At 51.0% G+C, this 14676-nt stretch overlaps 3 protein-coding genes across 4 annotated transcripts in view; all 3 read right to left on the bottom strand.

Annotated features, from left to right (window-relative positions):
* Positions 1-31: 31 nt before the first annotated feature.
* On the bottom strand, positions 32-2357 carry CNPY3 (canopy FGF signaling regulator 3). Of its 2 annotated transcripts, XM_065733073.1 has the most exons (6): positions 2218-2357; positions 1269-1392; positions 1053-1149; positions 666-788; positions 438-555; positions 32-320 (listed from the first exon to the last, which is right to left on the bottom strand). In XM_065733073.1, exons 1-6 carry the CDS (start codon positions 2312-2314, stop codon positions 115-117), a joined length of 765 nt encoding a protein of 254 aa, XP_065589145.1. In that variant the 5' UTR covers positions 2315-2357; the 3' UTR covers positions 32-114. The 2 variants fall into 2 exon arrangements, with proteins under 2 accessions (XP_065589145.1, XP_065589074.1); XM_065733002.1 differs by lacking the exon at positions 2218-2357 and having other exon boundaries at positions 1269-2057.
* A 170-nt stretch (positions 2358-2527) lies between these two features.
* PTCRA (pre T cell antigen receptor alpha) lies at positions 2528-3586 on the bottom strand. The gene is made up of 4 exons (XM_065731160.1): positions 3491-3586; positions 3002-3398; positions 2854-2895; positions 2528-2710 (listed from the first exon to the last, which is right to left on the bottom strand). The coding sequence occupies exons 1-4, from the start codon at positions 3584-3586 to the stop codon at positions 2601-2603; spliced, it is 645 nt and encodes a 214-aa protein (XP_065587232.1). The 3' UTR covers positions 2528-2600.
* A 585-nt stretch (positions 3587-4171) lies between these two features.
* Positions 4172-14676, bottom strand: part of POLR1B (RNA polymerase I subunit B) — a 14949-nt gene continuing 4444 nt past the window's right edge. The window contains exons 6-15 of the mRNA XM_065733648.1: positions 14349-14572; positions 12788-12959; positions 11568-11739; positions 10987-11268; positions 10401-10534; positions 9810-9980; positions 9065-9221; positions 7873-8069; positions 7209-7462; positions 4172-5518 (exon numbers count right to left, since the gene is read on the bottom strand). Of these exons, the coding sequence (XP_065589720.1) occupies positions 4636-5518; positions 7209-7462; positions 7873-8069; positions 9065-9221; positions 9810-9980; positions 10401-10534; positions 10987-11268; positions 11568-11739; positions 12788-12959; positions 14349-14572 (2646 nt within the window). The 3' untranslated portion in view covers positions 4172-4635. The remainder of the gene's footprint in view (positions 5519-7208; positions 7463-7872; positions 8070-9064; positions 9222-9809; positions 9981-10400; positions 10535-10986; positions 11269-11567; positions 11740-12787; positions 12960-14348; positions 14573-14676) is intronic.

Raw genomic sequence — 14676 nt, 5'->3', positions numbered from 1 at the left:
CCCCGGCGCTGCGGGAGCTGCGTGGGAATGAGTCCGTACCGTGGTTGGGCCGGGAGCCGCGGCTGTGGCACTGGGGAGAGCTTTTCTCCCCGCTCAGTCCTCGCGAGCCGTTGCCTATAGCTCGTCGGTGGGGCTGTGGGGGAGCGGGGCGGCTTCCTGCACCCCCTGCACCCCGCTCTCCTCCGGGGAGAGGCTCTCGACACCATTGCTTTGCTCCTTCCCTGCTTTCTTCTTCTTCTTCCCGCTCTTCTTCTTGCTCGGTTTCTCCCCTACGCTCGCCAGGTCCCCCTTCTTGCCGGTCCACTTCTCTGCTAAGCAGCCTGGACAGGGGGTGGGGGAGATTGGGCCCTGAGGGATGCACAGGGCTCCCCGTGCCCCTGCTGGGCTCCCCGTGCCCCCACAGGCACACGCTGCCCCAGCCACCCCCGAGGACTTACTGGCATCTTTCCCTTTCAGTACGCGGTCAGCACAGAGGAACTGGGAGAGATCTTCCGTCTGGTGGTGCCGATACCAGTCCTCGATCACATCTTCGTACTCCTCCACCAGCACGTCGCACTGACGGGAAGAGGACAGCCTAGTGTCCAGCACAGGGCAGCAGCCCTGATCCCATCCCCACAGCTCCACGCAGCCACGGCCGCGGCACACAGACCCCACCAAGTCGGTACCTGCTTCTTGAGATCCGCCACCTCGGCAGAGGTCTCGTTCCACAGCTCGTAGGGAATGTCCATCACCACCTTGACACCCTTGTGCACCAGGTTGTGCAGGGTCTCAAACGTCTCCGACATACCCTGGGGAGAACACAGACACACAGGCTGTGCCCGGGGCCATGGAGAGGCACGAGGCAGCTGACATCGGGGCGTTACGTGCCCACCAGTCCCAATCTGCACTGAGCACCCCATCCTGAACACAGAAGGAAGGCACATGCCATGTGAGACAGCTCCTGGCTCCCTCCTGGCCCACCTCCCCCTGAGGGCAGCACCCCGGAGCAGCACGGCTGTCAGCTGCCACCTGGGAAGGACGAACCACGTTTCAGCACTCTGGGGGAAACCCACCTTGGCGAATCTGTTGCTGCCGCTCCTTTCCTTGTGCAGGTTGTAGTCCAGCAGCCTCTTGCAAATGTTCTCCGTCACCTCAATGAGCCGGATGTCCCTGCGTGGAGAGGAAAAAGGGGAACGGCTTGGTGCTGCTCCCCTAGGATCAGGAGGCAGCACCCCAGCAGCTTTCCATGCTCCAGAGAAGGGACTCAGCCCTATTTTGTTTTCACTTACGACTGTGTGTACTTGACGGCGGCGCCCTTCCCATCCAAGAAGCCGTACTTGGTGTCGATCACCTCCTTGGTCTTGCCGGTCTCTTCAAAGGCAGATTTCAGCTCCAAGGCCACATATTTGCACACTGCAGGAGGGAAAGCACAGCAGATCAGTGTGTCCTGAGGAAGAACTGAATGCCAGGAGAAGGGGCTCGCAGGGCACGGACACCACTGCTGTTCACAGAAAGGAAGAGCAGCATCCCAACTGCTCCTCATCACCTCCTGGAGCAGGAGGGCCTGAACAGCGTTGCTTCAGCATTAACACAGCCACACGAGTACAGCCAGGAGGGCACAGGGCAGCCACCCCTGTGTCTGCTCCACCTGCCCATCCCTTCCCATGGGGGCAGACAGGACGCCAGACCCCACGGTGAACCACCCCTTCCCTGTGCCTCCCACTCGGGGATGGGGACGGCGTTACGACTGCGGGGCACTGCCCGCAGCATAAAAAAGAACAAAAATAAAAGAGGGGAGGGGGAAAGGGGTGAGGAGGAAACAACATTTTATTTCTTCCATAACAAACAGTCCAACAGAGAGATGGAAACGGAGAGCGGGAGGAAACGTCTCCGGAGTTCACAGGCGTGGAGGGACGGATGCCGGGCCTTCCTGCCCTGGCGCTCGGCAGGGCCCCGCGCTCGAGCCGCTGTGCTCTCCGGTGGGAGCGGTCCCATCGCAGCACCTCGCCTTGCCGGGCGGGAGAGCCGCACCCAGAGCTCCGCCGCAGCTTCTCCTCGTTCCTTCTCTGCCGCGGAGCGCCGCACGTCCCTGCACGGCACAGAGCAAAGCGCGGCCCGGCCCCGGCGGAGCCTCGGCTTCCTTCGCTTCCGGGAGCAGCAGGAAGACCCTGCTGCCGCGGCCGGGCCTCCTCCGCCCCGGCCCCGGCCCCCTCTCCCCTCTCCCCCGGCCGCGCTCACCCTCGCATTTGCTGGGCAGCCGCACCCAGTCCGCGTCATCGCCGCTCGCCACCGCCACCAGCAGCAGCAGCAGCGCGGCGGGGCCCTCCGCCGCCATGGCTCCACTTCCGGGCCTTCGCCCCGCCCCCGTCGTCACGGCAACGCGCCGCCACCGCCAACCCCGGCGGCCCGCGTGGCAAGCCCGGCCAATCGCCGTCCGGCCCGCCGAGCAAGCCCCGCCCCCTCTGCTCGCCCGCTTCCGGCCCGCAGCCGGAAGGCGCTTCTCCGTCCCCCGAAGCGATTCCGCCCCCCCACCCCCTGCAGACTCCGCTCCTCTCCGCTCCCGCGCCCTCACCCACCCGGGGGGGTCTCCCCCTCGCTCCGAGGGTGCCTGTCCTGGTCCCTCAGCGCCGAGCCAGGAGCAGGGCGGTGAGCACCGCGTCGAGGAGCGCGACCTTCAGCAGCACCACCCGCGCGGCCACCAGCAGCGCTACGGCAGCACAGGCGCGGGGCTCTGAAACAGAGGGGACGTTCGCGAGGCTGCAGGCCCTACGGCTTCTTCCCCCTTGGGGCTCGCCGTGCCCGAGTCTACGGGGCCCCCCCGTCCCCTCCCCACCCCGCCGTGCCGTTTCCTGGCGCTGCGGCCATAGCACTCACCCGTGGGGACGCTGGGACACTGCTCTGCCTCCTCATCGCTACCTGCGGGACAGGGAAGAGCGGGGAGCAGGCTGCCACGGACCCCTTCCTGCCCCCGGGCAGCACTCTGCCTCAGGGCCTCACACCTGGGCAAAGCCTGGGTGCGTACCTGCAAGTGCAACGAGGCTGGAGCTGTGGGTGGGAGCGCTGCCGTTGGGCCCCACGTGGCATGCCAGGAGCTCCCGCTCCAGGGGGCCGTCAGGGAGGATGGAAACGGTACAGACGGTGCCACCCTCCTCCTGCGAAGCTCCATAGGTGAAGGACTGCAGAGCGCTGCCGTTCCCACTGGAGATCCAGACGGTGTGGCCGGAGCCGGCGGGCAGCTCGCTCACCACACACACCACCAGCCGGCGCCGCTGCCCCGACACCACCACGGACAGCGGCAGTGCCAGTGTGGGCAGGGGGTCTGCACCGCCGGCTGCAAGGATGCTGGTTACGGCTTCACACGTGGGCTCGGTGGCCACCACAGCCCACTCCCGCACCCACCACCTCAGCCCTCCCGTTGGCTACTCACAGGGCAGGAGCAGAGCAGAAGCCAGCAGCACCCAGGGCACCTCCATGGCAGCAGCACAGCAATCGCTCAGCCCCCAACCGTTACTGCCACCTGCTCCCAGCTGCTTTGAGCCACACCTGTGGCAAGGCAGCGAGGGGGAGGCGGGCACGGGGCAGAGACAGCCCCTGGCACGGTTGCCATCGCCTCATCCCTCTCCCGGTGCTGCTGCCACCCCCCCTCCAGCACCCGTGGTAGCGCCCTTCCTCCCCTCCTCCCTTCTGCTGCAGTGGTACAGCCGCAGGCAGCGCCATGATGGAGAGGGGCAGCGCTGTGACGGAGCGGACTGGGGACACAGCTCCGCCAGCCCCAGCCGCCCCCTCCTCATTTGCTGAACTGCTGCAGCTGGTGCAGAGGGGCCAGGCCCCAGCCGGTGTGCGGTGCCCCAACGCCACGCCCACGAATGACAGCCCCACTGCCTCCCGCCTGCCGCGGCCGCCCAAACCCTGGGAGAGCCGCGTGGGCCGGCCCTGAGCCCCTGCGGCAGCCAGGAGGCCCCGCTGCCCAACTGGATGCCCCTGGATCCCCCAGGAGGACGCAGCAAGGCTGGCTGCAGACACAGCTTTAATTTTCTACTTTTTAAAGAAACATATAAAGAACTGTTAACAAGAAGTATAAAAATATTCTTGGTGCCAACCGGACCAAGCTCATCCCGGAGGAGACGGCCACAGCCACGGCTGGGAGTTGGGGACATAGTCGGCACCAGGCCTGCACTGCTGCCCATTGCACCTGGAGCTGGGAACCCGCCTGTGACCGTGCAGCCCTGTGACCCGAGCAGCCAAGGTAAGAGCCAGGCTTTCTTCTTTGGATCAAAGTATTGAAATAAAAAATAAAGACAAAAAAGTGCAGTGCACTGTCACCCCCAGCATTCACTTCACGCTGCTTGTGACCTCTTCATCTTTGCAGCTGCTGCCAGCTCTCAGCAAACACAAAACTCCCACTGCTTTCAAGCCAGTGGGCGCAGTAGGAACAGTGATTCCGCTCCATTTCCACACACGTTGCAACAGTGATCTTTTACAACGTGCAAGCAAACACCAACGGGACTGCATTTCTGCACAATGCGGCTTCACCCCATAGCAACACAAACGCAAAACTAACCTTCTAACTGTTTGGTGAACCTGAGAACTTCACCCTTGAAACCCACAGGGGGCAAAGGCAGGACGAAGGTTTGCTTCCTCCCTCCCACTGCAGGATTACTGCTCCAGCGTGAGCCTGAGCTTGATGTTCATGGCTGCCAGCTCTGCCAAGAAGTAACGGAAGACGTGGGGCACCGGGATGACCTGGATGGTGTCCATCCTGCCACAGAGCATGCAGGAGTACCTCCTGTTGCTCGCCACAGAGGCAGGTGGTGGGCGCTGGAGCAGAGGAGATAACATGCTGCCACAGCTGGTGCAGACGTAGGCTTCAGAGCCATCGGAGCAGCTGAAGAGGCGGTCGTGCAGCAGGAAAGAGGTGCCGTGAGCCAGCAACGCATCACGCTCCATCTCACCAAAGCGAATCCCCCCTTCCACGTTCCTCCCCTTGACGGGCTGGTTGGTGACAGAATCCCGGGGGCCCGTCGTCCTCACCTGGAACTTGTCAGAGACCATGTGGCGCAGGCGCTGGTAGTACACCACTCCCACAAAGATGTCTGCCTCCAGCTCCACGCCGCTGATACCACTGTACATCTTTTCCGTCCCAAAGAAGTTGTAGCCCGCGCTCACCAAGGTCTCACCAAAATACTTCAAGGCCGAGTTCTTCTCCGTGAAGGTGAAGGGAGTGGCATCGTAGTAGGTGCCGTGCAGCGCAGCCGACTTCCCCGCCATGCTCTCGATTAACATCCCGATGGTCATACGGGAGGGGAACCCGTGGGGGTTGAAGAGGATGTCTGGAACCATCCCGTTCTCCGTGAATGGCATGTCTTCCACGGGCCACAGCTGGCTCAGGATGCCCTTCTGCCCATGGCGGCTGGCAAATTTGTCTCCAACAGTGGGGTTTCGAGGAACTCTCACGGTGATGCAAGCCTTCTTGAATTTCCCAGTGCCACGGTCATTGCTGCACAGCTTGATGTTGTCTACGATGCCGACTTCTTTATTCCTGTGTAGGTGGAAAAACATTCACAGCAAAGGTATCAGATGCGCTCATGACTCTGAGCTAGGGAATTCTCTGAGCTAGGGAATGCTCTGAGCTAGAGAATGGAAATGAAGCAAAGCAACCAAACCACTTTTCAAGTGTAATAAAGAGCTGGGGATCACCACATTTCTTGAAGAACATCATTCAGGGAAATCAGACTGCAAAAGAATTTGGGCACAGCAGCCAAACAAAGGTATCACCCAAGTGCCATCTGTTTGCTGTTTCTAATGCTAGCTGCAACCTCCACGTGATCAGGGAACGTGTCACCCCTGACAATAAAGTAAAAATGATTTAAACCTGGTTCATCAGTACCACTTCTGATCTATACATGCCGTTCGTTGTGCTTCAAGGCAGCGCTTTCCTATGCAATAAATTTATACTGGGATGGGATGTTAGCAGAAATGAACAGGTTCAGGGATCAGCTGAGAGGAAAGCTCGGGAGCAGAGAGCAAAGGCACAGGAGGAGCTGAGAAGACCTTTGCCAACACACGTTCAGGGGTTAGCTTTTTTTGTCCTCTGAAATCCCAAGTGACACTACTTGCAGAAAGCCTGCACTTACGATGAGCTTCTGTTTTACAGCTATTCTTTTGCTGTGCCAAAATGCAACCACAGCACTATAGTCCATCCCCAAACAACAAGAAAAACAGCCAAAAATTGCTTCGTAAGCCTCTTCCAAGCTTGTTCAAAACTCTCCATCAAAGCCTCTGCTCTCTACTCCTTCCTAGCCACGTTTAAAATCCAAGCAGTGTGTGCAGCACAATTAAGATGGTAAGGAGAACTGCCCCTCCAAGTTGCAAGGTCTCTGGAGAAACTGGGGGCAGGAGCCAACACTGACAGCAACGAACCTCTCTCCATACGAACCCTAAATAATTACCTCATATAGAACCAGAATGAACAAATGCTGTAGAGTACAGGGGTAAAATGGCTCTCTGGGTAAGAAACTAAAGTGAGGTTGGCACCAAAGAGCTGGGAAACAGGAATATGGGGTAGAGAGCCAAAACAGGATCCACAAGTGCAAGGAGCATGAGGCTGAAATGACAGCAAGTTCTGGCAATCCTCCCTGAAACGTGCTGAATCTCTTTGCTCTGCTCTACAACCAGCAATCTCTCCAATGCTGTATAATATAAATGGATAGCTTTCCCAGTAACACTATTTATTCTGCTATCCAAGTGCTTCATAAGCTTACGTGCTTTCTAAACATGAAGAACCAAGTAGCATTATCCCCACTCTACAGACGCCTCAGAGAGACAGGTAGGCATGATGGTGTACTGACAAGTTCCTGGCAAGAGATGGCAAATCTCTGGGGACCAATTACTTTTTTTTTTTGGCAGAACACATTACCTAATTCAGCCAACACAACAACAGTGAGAGATGGACAGAGGAATAGCACTGGGGAGAAAGCAAAACATTCCTGCAAGTTCTCTCTTTTTACCATTCCCAGACTTAACTCCTGGTATAAGTCAGATGCTGCAGCTCTTCAGCATACACAGGCCCTAAGCCACAAAACATGCATGAACTTCATGTTCCATAAACACAAGGACACCATAACTGCTACTTGAGGAGAAAAGGGAACACCTAAAAGAGCAGCTAGTCGGGGTCCACTGCTATTGACTACTCTGTACGCTGGGAGACAAGAGGAACAAGCTGAACTTACTGGTAGTACACAGTGAAGGTCTCCCCTGTGTTGAGGTTCATATAGCTGTAGAAGGGGTCCCCGGGCTGCAGGATGGAGCCAACAAAAGGCAGTCCATCAGCGTCCAACTTCTCCTTGATGTTTGGGTCCCCAGGCCTGATACCAAATACTAAATTATCACCTCCCCTGCTGGCTTTAAGGGAAAGGTCAATGCTCTCCATCTTGATAACGCTTCCGTAAGCAAACCCTCTTTCCCAGGAAGATTTGTTCACAATCTAAGAGAAAGAAAAAAAGCTGTTAAAAACTGGTTAGTAACTTCAAAGAAAGCATTTCCATTCTGATCTGATGCTCGCCTTTTAAAACCTTCCTAAACAAACTACAAACAAACAAACAAACAACCCCCCCCCAGCCAATCATCACTCCAATGGGCTCAAGTCTCCTCCAATCCCATTCTTTAGCAGTGCTGGAAGCCCACAGCCTCGCACAAGGGAGCTCTGCTCTACGTTCACTACCTCGAGCACTACTGCAGAAGGTGCTCAACAGCTGAGCTCCTGTATCAGCTCTAATGGGACTGACTAGCAAAAGCAGAAAAAGGGTTCTTCTCAACTGCAAACCACCCTCCTTCACAACTACCCACGTCAAATTCCTTTGCAGGATTGTGTAATTCCTTCTTTTGGTGGCTTACCATTGCATCTTCCATGTCATAGCCACTATAGGAGATGACAGCCACAACTGAATTGGTACCGACTGGATAGCTGTCCATACCATAATAGTCATACATTCTGGGCCTCACCAGAGGGCTCTGAGGGGTATGAAGGAGGTATAACTTGTTATCTGAGCGGTCCTTGTAGTTATACACTGGAAACCCCATAGTTTGCTTTCCTATAAAGAAAGAAAGCTGTTTTTACTCAGGATCAATTCAAAGCTAATTAGTGTTCTGTCTCCCTATCTTATTAGGAACAAAGCTCGAAATACTTAAGAGGAGTTATCAACCCTAAAAAAGCTTGGAATTTAATAATTGTCCCAAGTCCAGCAAAAAAAGTTACTATGAATCACACACAGTAACTAAATTCCCTTCATATCATTATGTAAACGATATTTCTGACTGTGTCCTTGCTGCAGTTTAAAGCCTCCGATGATGTGGCTTTTTTTTTTTTTGGTACTGACAGTACAAGCACATTATGAGCAAAAGAAACAGTTTTTGAACATAGTCACATCAGTACTTTCAGGTAAGTAAGAAAAAGCAGTAGCATTTTAAGGTCAACTTTCCAGTAACCTTGTGAGAAATGCAATCTGCTGTGGAGCTGATGAGAGCAGCACTCTCATAGTTCCTACCTTAGCCTGACTATTTGTTTTAAGTAAGTTTCTTGCAAATCACTTGCTTGTCAAGTGATTGAAACTCCATGTACATGCCATATCCCAGTTACCTGCAGACAACCAAGTTAATAAAACTAAATCACTGGCAGAGATAAAAACAAAAACTGTTGCCACACTGCCGTTTTAATATCCTGCACCAAGTGCCCAGCAACTGCTCCCTCAAAAGCTGCAGCCACGGCGACAGCACAGTCACTGAGAACAGGTGCAAAGAACCCCCCTCCACTTCACAGCATTTACCCTTGCTGCTTGTGAGAAGCAGGTCAACTTCTGCCAGCTGGGGGATGAGAAGACTGCTGCCAGCACAGTTGTTAATACTGACACCCTCACGCAGCTGGTGCAGTGTCCAACACTAACCTATACACAACAACCTCAAATTTTAAAAGAAAAAAAAAAAACAACCAAAAAACCCCACAAACAACTTAGTAAGTTTTACACACACCAGAGATCCCTCCCCTCCTCCTGGCCTGGAGAATTGCTGCTGTAGGTACTACAGCACTTACCCATCTGGCACTGGTACATGTTTCGTGGGCTTTGGTTGTGGTCAGAGAAGGGGATGAGGTTGGCCACCACACTCAGGATGCTGTGAGGGAAGAGCTCCTGGTGAGTGGTGATTCCAGGCACAACATCTGACTCCATGGTGGCCACGTTCATGAAGACCTGCAAGAATCACACCAGACAGGTTGGGCAGAAAGCAAAACTAAGCTGCCCCGGCTGACTTTTCATTTCAGTTTTAGCTGTGGCTGCTGACTGTACCTTAATGCAGGCAAGAAGAACGCCAGACTACTGAACTACTCAACCACAATCACAGACAACTGCAAGGACAGCAAGTCTGAAAGTATGAAACTGTGATACTCATCATACTTCCTCTCTCGCATTTTAATTGTTCCAAGTTATCAAGTTCCCAGGCAAGCCACTACTTGGCTGCTCAGGGGCAATTTGCAGAACATGACATAAAATACGATGAGACAGCGATCATTCACCTAAGGAAACTTTCACTATGTTAATACTGAATGCAGACTTTAATACTTAAAAAAAAGTCTTCTCCAGTCCACCTCTAAGAAACGTACCAGAAACCCACTAGCTAGAAGTGGGAAAACCCTTCTGCCACATATTCCAGCTCTTCAGCATGAGTTACTTATTTCCCACGCTCAGCTCCTTTGACAAACACTTTACAAAATACTGTTTTCTGATGCAGGATATTGCTGTAAGAGTCAGCACTTTAGAACTGAAATATGCAACGCTTGCCTGTTCCAGAGTACCAATCCATTCCTTCCTTCCATACAGCAGGTTTCTGACAGGCCGCACCATTCGGCAAGGGGTCGTGAAGATGAACAAGCCAGGGTACAGGCTGGGTTTTCCTGTCATTGGGATAAGGACCACTTCTGCCCTCGCTGGAAATCTCTTCTCTTGTGTTATCTGTTTGTGTAAAGGAATACCAATTTAGGAGTATAAAACAGTACTGTTTTAGCTAAGCTGCATCCTACAGGCTAGGTTAACACCCACAATGACAATACCAACCACGGATCCACAGATGTTGCTATTAATGGAAAAGAGTGAAGAGCAAATTCACAAGGTATTTCTAGCAATAGCTCCACTCTATCACACCAAATTAAAAACAGAAAGTTCTCATAACAGTGGCAACATCGTAAACGAAGAGGCCGAACTTAGGACAAATAACAAGAAAAACAGAAAAGCCTAAGACAAAGATAAATTATGAGGTCAGACTTAAAGGACAAATAGAAGTTAGGCTTCTTAAGATCTCTGGGGTCCTTTGGTTTATCTCCAGCCACTGCACATGGAGCACGTTGAGTGAAGTCACATTTTAAAGAAGACCACCTTGAATCGCCGGAGGGCTTCTGCAACCTGAGGAGCCAGGTCCCACTCGACCCAGCCCACCACTGCACCGTCCAGCAGCACGCGGTAGCACTCAGCATACGGCCTGCTTGGGGTCGCATCAATGGGGACAACACCTGCAAGAAAGGGGGGCAGGAGAGGGAGCAGCCAAAAAAGCACACAAATGCACGTTATTTCTGCAGGAAACCTCAATCCACATAAAACAGCTTGAGAAAAATTCAGAACACCTGGACAGAGCTAAGCAGTAGATGATTTGATGGAAAATAAAAAACGTGCACAACTGAGAATGCCATTTCCCACCCAGTCCCAGCACTCTTCTGAATGAAACAAGATTCCCATTGCTGCACTCATCACAGGAAGAGATGCAGTTTAGTTCAAGCCACTAGCAACGCGATAGTTGACATGTCTGGTTAAGCGACGTTCTACATTAAGCAGAAGCAGAGTAAGAACGGGTTTACCTCAATTTACAGCAATGATATCTGGATAACATTTTCCAGACAAAGGATTCTAGGGCAGAAAGGTAAAAAGGAAGACAGCCTCATTAAATAACCGAGCCAGCAAAACGTACCTAGAGCACATAACAGAGGTGGAAGGTCTGTCACAGGAACCATCTCTGTGACTATTTCACACACAGCTGTCATGTGGTTCATGAGACCACAGGGCGCTCCGTCAGGGGTGTCCACTGGGCACAGGAACCCCCAGGACTCGGGCAGCAGTTTACGTACAGTGGTAGTTCTCATCTGGGCAAACGCCGACCCTCTGTGTATGCAGCGGAAGTGAGAAAGGTAGCGAACAAAATTCAGCTTGTCCCCCACCACACACAGCCCGCTGTCCTGCAACATGCCCAGGCCTGAGGAACAAAACAGAGATTTACATCAGGATGTCACCCACATCTGACGAAGATGCTCGTGAGGGACCCCAACAGATGGCACATAAGCATTTAAGCAACTCAATGAACTGTAGGAGGTCCTGAGAATATAAATTCACCGCTTGAGGACACATCTCTTTCTCTCAATTAACCTTTTCCCGTGCCACTGTCTTTGTTAATTCAGTTGCAGTGTCTGCACACAAGTTAGAGGTTTGGTTTTACGTTGTTTCTCAACGCTATTCAGCAGGTAAAAAAAGGGCTTCTTAAGCCTCAAGACTTACCAGTCTTAGATCGCAGGTTACCAGTTGCAAGGAGATACTCAAATGACTTGGTAACATCTGTGGTCAGGCCGAACGCCTTCATCAAGCTGTCTGCATTGATGCTGGTATCTGCCTTTTCTGTTCTCTTCTCCAAAACGAATTTAACAGATTGCAACCAGTTCTCAAGCCTCTCCTATGGTTTAAGAACACAACACTTGAATTTAAAACTGGAACACAGACACTCTAACAAGTGTCTTGTCAGTTATCTACACAGAAACCCAGTGTATTTAGAATCTTGGCATTTACAGAAGAGGTTGCTCACTCCTCTGCTTATCTGACAGGGCCAGGCAGGAAAGCAACCTTTTCTGGTTCCTGGCACCAGTTTCACAAAGCTCTACTATGCTTCACACATAATTCACTTTTTATTATCTTTCTACAGCCACTGAAAGCACTCAAGTAGTAGAGTAGTTTTAGAATTGTTTCAACAAAATGATAATGAAGAAAGTTTTGGCCAAAACAGCACAGAAAGGTAAAGAGTTATGTAGTAACTCAGGGAAATATTATCACTTGGGGTTGACAACTATACTCCACATTTTCATGACTTTCACAAGCTGATCTCACTTCTGAGGAATACTTCCCTTCTGTCATTCTACAACGAGGAAATGCCAGAAACAACTTGAATCCATACTGAATTGGAATAGATTAGGAAGCTGCACTTTTACACCACCAGTAATAAATTAACTGCATAAACTGGAAGTGCACTACCAACTTCCTGACCTGTGAAAGAATTCAAAGACTGGGTAGAGATGACAGCAATACAAATCACTGATTTTGAAGGAAGGGGATGGGGCAGTTATTTACTTGCACATTTGCTGTGTGACACAGCAGTAGCACCACAAAGAGGCAGATCTTTACTACTACTACTACTACTACTGTATCAACGGACACAACAGCAATGCTGTTCCAAAAACCCTCCTCATTTGGTGTTCCTTCTTCCCCAGACTCCAACCATGAGCCTTCATTTGCCATTAAAGGCTCTGAAGCTTTTCCCTACAGGCTTTATACAGGCTGTTCTTTAGCATATTTAGTGGTGTGCTGCACCAGATTCAGCATACTCTCAAGTCTCTGTAGTATACCCAGGCTCCCTGCTCTTCAGTTTGGCTCTGCATTTTTCCCACCTTCTTGGCCACTGTAGGTCCTGGACTGGATGACCATAACATACACAGGCCACATGACCTTACCTTTAAGAACATAAGGAAAAGTTGTCCTGGTGTAAGCACTTCTTGATTCATCAGACTGTCTGGGTTATCCTCCATGCACTCCCCTTTGGCAAAAGCATACAGCTTCCGGGTCATCATACAAAGCAGGTAGAATTTTTCAGTTCTGTCTGTCAGATGTATGCAGATACACTTGCTGGAGGAAGAAAAAGAAGGACAATTAACACCACCCCATCATGCCAGCTGGTCTTCTCGTTCTTGTTAAATGATCTCAAAATCTACTTTTTTTTTTTTTGCACTAGAAAGATAAGCCTAGTTCATTAGATGAAGGCGAACCTTGTGAAAAAATTATTTTACATACTACTACACAGCCTTACAAGTACATGTACACAGGAACACTTAAGAAATTAGGTCCGTACATTATTTTGCAGCTGGTATGACACCATTCACACACGTCTGCATATCCATATACATGTGCCCAACTCCATCCCAAAATCCAAGCTGGAGCCTAGTAACAGATCACAGAACACTGCAATCAAATCCTTGTGTGGAAATACGAGGGCTGAATGACATTTTAATGCAAGCAATAAAGCTGATAAACAGCCTCCCAAGATGACAGAGACAACCTGCTATCCAAGACATAAGCACCACAACCACTCAGCATGTGGGCACACAGGATTGGGCCACTTTGTTCTTCTGCTCCATACTGCCCTCTTCTGAAGCCTATCTAACTTCACCATCAGAACAATGAAAGTTCTGGTCAGGTAGAAGTTACAATACAAAGTACACCTCAATTAATGCTTGCCACTACTGCTCCTATCTTAACAGCTCAGACAGCTCTGACAAACAAGGTGTACAGAACATACCAGAATGGGGAAAAAACAACCAAAAACCACCAGAGTATTTAGAATGAAGAAAATTACAGTATAACTCTCTTGAAATCATCCACTCATGTTTCTCAGTATGAAGAGCTGTTCTCTGAGCACTTTTAAGTGCTCCTTGGAGGCACTGAAAAACTCCCTGTTTTTCCAGACACCTGACGGTTACCCCTTATTTACAAGTACTTGAGGACTTGGACATCCCAAATGATCCAAGTGCTAAAAAAACAGTCAAAAGAACTAAAATCTGTTTTACCTGAAAGTTGAATGCTTGCCACATTTGGCAATCTCAAACCTCTCCCTTCCATTACTTCCTAACTTATTCCATTGAAGACGTGAGATTTTAAAACATCCAATTCCTATCATTTAAAAAATAAATGTAATTCTCGTAATACTTGTGAATGACTGTGCAAAACAGCAGAGAAGATGCCGTGAATTACTCTAATGCCATTCAACAAGTTGAACTTCAAGCAGTCCACACACGTAGTTGCAGCCTTCCCTACTTTAAACTTGAATGGAACAGATTATCATAATATCCTGAAGTTCCACCAAGAATTGGCCACTGGCTGTCATTTCATGGGCATGTATGAAAACCATAACAACCACAGTGTGAAACAGTATGCCAGAGAATTCCTCAAGTCGCTTGTAATTTCAATACAATTGTGCTTTCAATACAAGCACAAACTCCTAAACACATACATACATACTTGAAAATGAAATCTGCAGCCTGTTCATTGCTGTACCACTCGGGAAGGCTGAGTTTTACTCTGAAGCTCTTTCCAAGGTATTCGAGGACGTTTTGCTGTGTGTAACAACCTGCTTCTGCTACTGCTCTCAGCATCTCAGTAACACAGTTCATATAAAAGGTGTCAGTTTTCTTGTCTTTGACCAGCTCTTCAAAAATCTGGTAGTCTGTGAAATTAACTAATGCCTGAAAGACAGATGTGTATCGGATCAGAAGAACAGTCATGACAACGTCTGGCCATAAAACAGCAGAAGTTGGGTACCCCAATCATTCAGGTTTTCAGTCCTCTG

Source organism: Cyrtonyx montezumae, unplaced genomic scaffold (genome assembly GCF_038088225.1).
Source record: "Cyrtonyx montezumae isolate F1298 unplaced genomic scaffold, pur_monq_1.0 scaffold_0, whole genome shotgun sequence".
Lineage (NCBI taxonomy): Eukaryota > Metazoa > Chordata > Aves > Galliformes > Odontophoridae > Cyrtonyx > Cyrtonyx montezumae.
The sequence above is the reverse complement of the archived record's forward strand: the minus strand, read 5'-3'. Positions and strand labels throughout refer to the sequence as shown.